This window comes from Limulus polyphemus, unplaced genomic scaffold, assembly GCF_000517525.1.
Source record: "Limulus polyphemus unplaced genomic scaffold, Limulus_polyphemus-2.1.2 Scaffold4672, whole genome shotgun sequence".
NCBI classification, from domain to species: domain Eukaryota; kingdom Metazoa; phylum Arthropoda; class Merostomata; order Xiphosura; family Limulidae; genus Limulus; species Limulus polyphemus.
Window position 1 is genome coordinate 26,449 of NW_013670282.1, and position 9,909 is coordinate 36,357.

Here is a 9,909-nt window from a genome sequence, read left to right on the forward strand (position 1 = left end):
GGGGTGCTTAACTTTTTTCCAGGTGTATAGAATCAAAAAGAAGCATTATGTGCCATTATTTTTATTTGATTGAGCTATTAATTACCATAAAAGCTTTCCTGAAATCAACACAGCTGGAGTCTTCTGCAGTACAGAGGTCTCAACTAATAACTGATTATTTTCAAGCTCATACAATATGAATGTCAACTGAACATACCTTGTCTTTTTCAGACACACTAGCAGTGTCTAGACTTTAAAGATCTATTTTCATTAAAGTTAGTATTACTTAGGACACTTTCAGTTCTTATAACATACTTGTACAGAATTGATTTATATTGTTTAGTAGTTAAAACTCTCCTGAGAAAGATGTTTTTCATATTGTTGATGTCAAAAACAAGTGAAAATTCAAGTATTATGATTGTGTGGCTAGCAACTTTTTCAAAATTTTTTGAAAATGAGCATCCTGTTTACTAATGTTATAATTTTTTATAAATATGATTATAAATAATTATAACTGCTCAATTCTAATTTAAAAATTTTAAATGTTTGTCTTACCTGTTTTTATTTTTATATCCATCACATCACTAGAAGTAAAGATATTAGCTTAGAAATCACTTGATTATAGCTTAAATGATTTAATTATTTACAGAATATATTAATATTATTTTAACTTTGACTTATTTAGGTTACTTCAGAGCCATATGATCACTACTGATTAATCTAGAATTATTATTCTTTCATGTAATAAAAAAAATTCTTTACAGCATTACACAACCAACTTTTAAAAAGTTATGTGGACTCATAGCATCATACCAAATGACTAACTGTTAATTAACCAATTAGAACATTTCTTCCCATTTCAGTTTACAGAAATAATAATTGTTTTATTCGTCCATTTCCTTAATTAAAAAAAGTTTTTTCAATTGTTTTGCTGTAATTTTACTTATCACTTAAAAACCTTTCTAACAATAATTCCCAAGTAGGGGTATCAAAAAGCACACCAAACATGAGTCTATACACTTCAAATTAATCCTATATCATGTGGTTTAATAGCTTTTAAAAATTACCAAAAATTCAAACATTTCTTTTCAGTCAGTGTCAATGAATTTTGTTTTTAGGAAGTATTTGTACTTACCAGAGGCACTTTCTAACCTAGATTCAATTTGTTGTAAATCTTCTTCAAATTCAGTTTCTGTTTTTACATTCAAAACTCTGTAACTGGAACTATCCAGATCATCATCATTGTTGTCACTGAACTTAGAAATAATCTCATCTTGTGGTACATCACCAGGTTGTTCAGTTTTCACTCTGACAAATATGTTCTAAAATCAAACAACACATTTAAAAGATAAATAATAATAACTAATGGCATTACTAAAGTACACAAATACATACAGCCTCCACAGTTCATTAATTTAAAACTTGATGATATAAACCTAACATTTCAAAGTTAGTTATTTATAATGGAGAGTACTAAAGCTATTGAAACTCTTTCACCATTGTTAATATATTTTTTAATAAGCCAAAAAAACTGGAAAGATTTAAAGAAAATAAATTATTGTAAAGAAAATACCCAATAACCTAAGAGTTTTCCTACTGAAACAAATTCAAAATGAACAAAATCAAAGCTTTATCATGGACCACATGTTACACAAATGTCTAGGCTGTTTCCCACAACACAAATCTTTAAGCCTTAGTTTAAAAGATAACATCAAGCTTATTTTCAAGCATAGGATCGGCAATGAAGGTGATGGTTGATGGTAAGTATTGAATTATAGCCAATACTGCGTGATTGTGAATTTTATAGATACTGCAGATAAAGAGTGGCAAAAATCATGTGAGAAGGCAGTGGCAAAAATAATGGCAATTCTAGGTGAAAGTGAGGCAGAAATTTTGTAGTTATATATTTTATTTAGAAAATATTTAGTTTCAGATAAAGTATGGAGCAGCGACAGCCCACCACAGTGGAAAAGGGTCGTAGAAATGGAGGGAGAAATATAATCAATTCATAGTTGTTAATTAACACATTATCGACCTTTTAGAGTGTGCACAATGTCACTCTAAGAAGTAACCTGGCCAGCTACAGCAAAACAGTGACTGGTTTTACTATGGCCAGCAAAGAGGAGGCAGAAGGGGAATATAACAACTATAAGAAATATTTAAAATGCTTATTTGTGCTGTTATGTTATGACAGATTGTGTTATATTTGCATTAAATATATATATGCATGCATCTATACAACTTGAAAAATTCATATGGCTATCTATATATACAGCTTTACAACTTAAAAAAATTATAAAGTCTGCATGTATATATATAAATATTAGCCAACATGCATTGCATGTGCATACATGTATAAAACTCGTGCAGTTACAAAATCCAGTCCATACACCATTCTAGTATAATTCAACAGTCCCTCCAATCTAGTATTTACAGACTTTCCATACAGCTACAGGGTATAACTATAGTGGCTATATATATGTTTTATAAGCATATACATAACATGTGGTATGTTGATCACCATGCATCATAGTGATAACACTGTGGCAATGATATCAGGAGCAATAGCCACCCAGTTTGCATGAAGCCAATTCAAAGGTTGTCACTGTTTCCTGAGAGAGCATCATACACCAACTACATATTTCATTAAACTAAACTGTTTCAAATAGGACAGTATTATTATTATACAGATTTATTTTTTCATGATGGACATAAAAGAGCTAAATAAACAAAATTACTGAAAATTGTTAATTTAAGAAGGGGGGAATAGGGGTCTTCAAAAAATATAAAAACAAGATAAGTAGCTTAAAGTGAAAATGCAAATGTCAAAAAGTAAACAAACAAGCTTAAAGTTTGAGACATACTATTGATATAACTTCCTCAAGTTACAAGTCTTTATTTTATCTCCATGTCAAAAAGCTGTAATATATAGGAGAATCAAAATAGAGATTTGCAACCTGAGGAAATAATGTCAACATGATGATGAATGATAGAATGTCAAACCCTACAAAATAAAACAATCTGTTATATTTTTTTATAGTTTGGGAAAAGAAAAATGGTAATGGATGAGATAATAAATTATAAGGTGCTTACACTTTGGATTCTCTTTTTAAATTTTACACTTGTCATTCTTAAAACGTAAAAAGAGAATAGGCTTCAGTAATATTTCATTCTATACTTAGTTTGCATACACATAAATAATTATCTAATTTATACATACTATAAAATTATGTACCATAATTGCAGGGTTTTGTTCAAGGTTGGATTATGATTTGAAGGCGATAATAACAGTGTAGAGCTAGTTATTTAAATGTTGTATTAAATATATATATAGTTACATCTCATGTTAGATTGTAATTTATACATATTATCAAATAATAAAATTTACTAAATCACATACATTTGCATTATGTACAACATTAAGGTTGATCTAAATTATATACACATTAATCAAATTGTATCCAACATTACAACTGATTGACAATGAATTATACAAACATTATATACCACCTGGAATTTCTCAAGAGAAATGTTTAAAGAGTGCACAAAATATGTCAACATCTAATACATTTGAACAAACATAGTATGACAATTTATTCTGTAATAATGGTGAATACTATTACAATCTAACATGAGGTGTAGCTATATATATATATATTTAATACAACATTTAAATAACTAGCTCTACACTGTTATTATCACCTTCAAATCATAATCCAACCTCTAACAAAACCCTGCAATTATGGTACATAAAAATTGTTGCTATAGTTGCCTTCTCAGCTTATGTCAAGATCATCAATTTACATATTGATATTGTGTGTTTATCAAACAAGGATATAAAATGAAACTCAAAGATCAGTCAAATACTTATCAGGATATTTCTTCCTTATCAGGTACTTGTCTAACTTGGAACCATCCAAACAAATGTTTCTTAGAATGCATTTTGTAACTTCATCTTTAAATTTAGTCTTGTTATCAATATCATCAATTAAGCTAAAAGATACATATATATATAAAATTAATAAGTAGAAAAAAGCAAAGGTGATAAAATAAAATAAATTAGACTTTTAAAGAAAAAATCACCTTTACAAACTATGGTAATAATTTATTAACTTTGCATCATTTTGAGCAAACACCCTTTTTCAAGTCAGAAACAAGCCTGTTGGTTAATGATAATTACAAAACGTTCCTGTAATTGTCATTAACTGACAGGCTTGTTTCTGGCTTCAAAAGGAGCATTTGTTCAAAACAAATCCAAGGTAATAAATTATTACCATAGTTTTTAAAGGGGATTTTTTTGTCTAATTTATTATACATAAAATTAGTTGTCTTTCTATGTCTTATAACCTTTTTTTCCAGATTCATACAGCATATTCCATGTTTCATTTTTACTTAAGCTCTTTTGCAGAAAAGAAGTAACGAACACAGAGAAGACCCTATCCAAATGTTTTTGATAAAATCAAATCACCATTTGGTTAAAAATATTGTTTTAAAACTGCTAAATTTTTTAGCATAATAATAATCACCTTGCATGATGCAACTCATCCTAAAAATACTTGTAAGTGTTCAATTTTTTGCTTAATACTCTTAGCTTATACAATGGCAGCCATGTTAAGTTTAAATTCACATGTATATAATGCAAATATACCAATATTACCATGGGTATGATTAGCATGATAACAAACGCTCATTTGGCCATACTACATTATACATGCATTATGCGACCACTCAAAGTATTGATATCACACAAGTAATTGGCACAACTTGCAAAGCTTACCAAATTTTATGAGATGGTCCTACTACTGTGTGTTGCAAAGCTTAAAAATATGTTTCAACATTTTTAAACATTGTAATTAACTTGAAATGTTTGTTACAGATATTGTTTTCAATTTTAGTAAAAGTATTTATGCAACCATTTTTTTAAACACAACTTTTTTAGAAAAAGAAATTAAACAACATTCTTGTAGATTTGGGTACAAGTACATGTTATAATATTTCCTGTTTTATAATCAGTATTATCTGTCATAAGACATTCTTATCAGGCTTAAATGATAAGTCAAATTTACTTTCAAAAACAATGAGATTATAAGGTTTGTATACAGCATCATGTCTTGTCTGAAAATAGCTTTTCTGGCTCACACTTTACCCCACAAGGTTTTTTATCAGTCATTATGTATTTAACTCCATCTTTTGGGAATAGTAAAAACTGTTTTCCCATTACAACAACTTTTCAGATGAACAACATTTTGTTTTAATTTTTTTTAATTTAATGAGACATTTAAATTTGACTGGATTCATGTCTACCTATTGACAACCATTCAATTAATGCTGAAATGTCAAATTTTTTCCAGATAAATTTAATTTTATTGATTTTTGTTGTATTTAGATATACATATATTTTTTATCATTTCTGGAAAAAAATCAATTCCAACAGAAAAAGTTTGTTTAATTCACTATGTTAACAACATATTGTTATGCCTCCATTCGTTAGTTAATTTTCCATAAAAATTCTTTCCGAAGAAACTTTAGCAATACAAGTCCTTTCTCAAATAAAACTGGTTTATTCTTTCTGAATACAACTTTGCAATACACTTAATTTCCACAGTCGCGCTATAACAAACGCTATAATTCACAATGAACGTCTCACGTGCTCGACTCAACTGTCAATTATACATAACCTTGTATTGTTGCCATCAGTTCTTACCGGCTTATATATACAAGACTACCACATATCTAGTAGCCTCTCAATACTTCAGGAAGGGACGTGAACGTTCGAGAAGCGGATGACGTGTTACTAGCATCATGTGACCTCCGCTGTCGTAACAATATATATCATTAAATAAAAAGAGAAACCAATAGGTTTGAAAATTTTAGATCTAAATGTGAAACAGTTTTAACTTTTGACTAAAAAAAAACATAAATTTTATTACTGTATAATGGATTTTTTAGGTAATGTTACTTATTAAAATAACATAGGTTCTCAGTTATACAATCATCATGTTTCCTTACTGAATAATAATCACATCGATATATTATGCAAAACTAAAGTTCCACATTTTAACTATGTTAAGCCAAATCCTTACCTTAACCTATCATTGTATGACAACTTTTCCACCGTAGTAGTCCTCCTTTGAACCCTTTCCAACAATTAAATGTCCTTTCTAAGATAAAGAGCCAAAGACTAAACACACTATTCCAAATGTAGCTTAACAAATGACATTATAATCTCTTCAGACTTGTATTACATTTTTCTGTAGATACAATCTAAAATTCTATTTACCCTGCCACTAGCAACAGCACATTGCTTGGATGACATAGAGACTGATCAACCAGAACACCAATATCTTTTTCTTTAGGTTTTTCTTGAGGTTATTCCCATAAATATTATACTCATAATTCAAATTGTGATATACCACATGCATTACCTTGCATTTATTATAATTAAAAGATATCTGCCATTTAATTGCACAACTCAATAAATAATCCAAATCCTTTAGTAAAGTAGTAGCATCCTCCTCAGTCAGAAATACCAAAAAATTTAATGTCATCAGCAAAGTTAAATAATCTATTGAACACTCCTTCATCTATGTCATTGATGCAAATAAAAATGAGCAAAGATCCTAACACTGAGTTCTGAGGTACACCACTCCTGAAATTAATCCAGTCTAAGTGAATGCCATTTATAACAATTCTCTATCTTTCCAATCTAGCCAGTTTTATATTCAATGATCCCTACACCTAAAAAGATAACTTTTTAACAAGTCTTTTATGTGGCACCTTTTATGTGCAAATCCAGCCATACCAAATCCACACATTACCCTCATCTATATAAGTAGTAACCTCTTCAAAATATTATTACAGCAAAATTTCCACATAGTGAAACCATGCTGACTACCCAACAAAATTTGAAACTTTATTAAATGACTTTGCAAAGTATCTTTTATCAGACTTTTAAAATGTTTCCTTACCACTGATGCAAGACTAAAAATCCTATAATTACTGGGATAGTTTTTGTCACCTCCTTTGAAAAGAGAAGCAACATTAGCCAACTTCCAATCTTCTGGCACATGCCTGCTGTTCAAGGACTTAGAAAAACTAGCAGCAACCGGCTCACTTATCCAATCCTTAACTTCTTTCAAAATCTTTAGGTAAATATTGTCTGGCTCAGGAGCTTTACCATTCTTTAAACTTCATAATTTTTTCTTAAAGAGTTCAAAATTAGCGTGATCATCTTGTTTCCATCTAGCAACTGTTCAGAATGAGAAATATTGCTTAAATTTTCATTAGGAAAAACTGAAAAAAAAAAGTAGAATTTAATAATCCAGCCATCCTATAATCATCAGACACTAGAATTCTTTTATCATCCCTCACAGGCCCTACTCTCATCCTAAAATTTTTCTTACCTTTAATGTATTTGAAGTAATCCTTACTATTATTTTTTTCATTTCCAGCTAACCTTTTTTTGTGTATTTGTTTTTATTTCTTAACTTCCAGTTTGACCAACTTTCTTGATCTTTTATAAACCTTCAAATCTCCCATCACTACAGTCAATTTAAATTTCTTATCTTTACTATATGAACGTATTGCATATGTCAGTATGTATGTAACCAAAACTTCTGTGCCATCTGTTGAATAGCACCACAAACAAAAATCCATAAAAAATTTCACACTTTGGGTATTCAAGATTTAGACAATTGCAAAAATAACTGTGGTAAGTACAACAACCATTTCTTTACGAAAGAACACAATTTCAAATAAAGGTACTCTCCTCACAACAATAACAAGATTGGAAGTGAGGGTTGGACTATATCTTTATTGATGTAATACTGAGAAACTAGAGTTCTAAAAAATAACCTGTTATTTTTTTCAATAAACAGTACCACTTTTAACAATATAAAGACATTACAGTTTATATAAGTAAAATTTATGAAACTTTTGAGCTCTGTACATTGAATCATTTTGTTGCAATGAGTTGCGTATGACTAAACAGCACAATCTGAAGACTTTTCTCATGCAGTATTTCCAAGAAAAAAATCCTTTTTTTTTAGAAAATGTTCACTTTTCTAATTTTGTTTTGAATGAGGTATGAATATTATGATTAGTAATTAACCTGTAGGCAGCATTTCTACTAGTATTTATAATGCTCTTCTTTATTCTAATCCTTTATACCCTTGGTATATTTGAATATTCAAGAATTTATTTTTTAAACTTTTTCCATATTTGATCAGTACAGTATCTTCAGCTAACTCAGTTGCCCAATTCAAAGCAGATAATGCTTGTATGATCTCTTTAAAACTGGCTTTTTAGAAATTTGGAACCAAAATCTTATTATTCCTTATCTTCATATGCAGTCAAATATCACATTTAATTGAGCAATGATCACTTGTAACCAGATGTTCCCCCATCTCTATCCTATCAACTATTTCTTTATTAGAAGTTAACACTAAATCTAAAACAGTATTGTTCCTAACAGGTTACCTAAACAATTGTTGAAGAAAACCATTCTGAATCGTTTCTATAAACCCATTTCCCCCAATAGTTTACCTCTAACATTTTTTCTCTATATGCCTAAAATTAAAATCTTCCCATAATTATAACCTCATCAATAATTTAATTTTTTATCTCACTGTGAAGTTTGTCATTAATTTCATCAGATGGTATGTGACAAATTCCAACTAAAAATCTTCTCCAATCTTTGATAACATCAACTTTAAATAGGCTGTAACTTTGGAAAACAATATGGAGTTTATTTTATTATGAACATATATTTTACATAGATTAAAGCCATTTTGTATAGGACAAATATAGCTAAAATATACTAAATCCAAAAAAAACTGGTAGTAAATGTTCAGTACTTTAGGTTTCCTTTTGTCCCTTCTAACTTAATACTAGCATCGAAAAAATGCATTCTCAAGTGTCAACTGTTTATAAATACTGATTACAAAACACATTCCAATCACATAAAATTAAGTGTTTGTGTTTTTATGATACCAAATAGTTTAAGTTTAGACAACAAATATATTTGGTTTCTTAAATTGTACACTTCCATTTCTTTAACCCGATGACTACCGGCTACTAACTTTCTTAGTAGGCAATGCAAGTCTTGCTATATTTCATTCCAACAATAAAACAAGTGGACGAATATTTTCGAAAATTCATAAATACTTTGACAAATGTAGGTAGTTTAAGAAACATAAAGCCTATTACTTTTAATAAATTTAGGTTTTTTACATTATGATATTTAATATCTTGGAAAATTACATTAGGAAATAATATTTATAAGAAATTATTACAATATTTATATTTGCTACAGATTTGAACTTATTACTTTTAATGTTTTAGTACATTATTTTGAAATCCCCCAAAACTTGTATCCTCCATAAAATGCAAATTTTATCTATTTTTAATTTTTTTAATAATCACGTATACTTCTTATGGTTTCAAGTAATATACAGACTCGTAAATAATATTTGTAAATAAACCTAAACAATAAATGAGTATTTTTATTTTTAACTAGGATTTCATGTTTATATATGTACGTAAAAACATTTTAATTTTGTTTCATAAATATATTTTTATTTCTAATTTATGTTTATGTTTCATTGCAGTCATACTTTTGTGTTTATTGTGCCAAATAAACCGTGGGGTCAGCAGCGTGAACTTTGTATGTTGTCCCTAAATTATCTCACCCTTTTTGGTGGTCACTCTCGTTCAACCGACACGAGCACGTGCGCATTTGAACGTTACAGTAGATATGATAGTAAGAAAGCTTTTCGGTACTTGAATATCATTTCTTTGAACTTTCAAACAAGTTTATTTCAACATATGTCCATGTATGTTGTTTCAGAATAGAGACAAAACTAATTGCCACTACTAACAAATGTATGTAACAGTTTATAGTACAGGTGGTTTCAATAAACACCGTCTGAA

The 9,909-nt window shown here is 29.0% G+C and overlaps 1 protein-coding gene across 2 annotated transcripts in view; it reads right to left on the reverse strand.

Annotated features, from left to right (window-relative positions):
* LOC111088894 (zinc finger protein 227-like) overlaps positions 1 to 9,909 on the reverse strand; it is a 45,942-nt gene that overhangs the window by 19,319 nt on the left and 16,714 nt on the right. The window contains exons 3-4 of one of the 2 annotated variants that reach the window (XM_022400125.1): positions 1,115 to 1,301; positions 535 to 563 (exon numbers count right to left, since the gene is read on the reverse strand). In XM_022400125.1, coding sequence (XP_022255833.1) covers positions 535 to 556 — 22 coding nt within the window. In that variant the 5' untranslated portion in view covers positions 557 to 563; positions 1,115 to 1,301. The remainder of the gene's footprint in view (positions 1 to 534; positions 564 to 1,114; positions 1,302 to 9,909) is intronic. The other variant, XM_022400126.1, reaches the window with a different exon arrangement.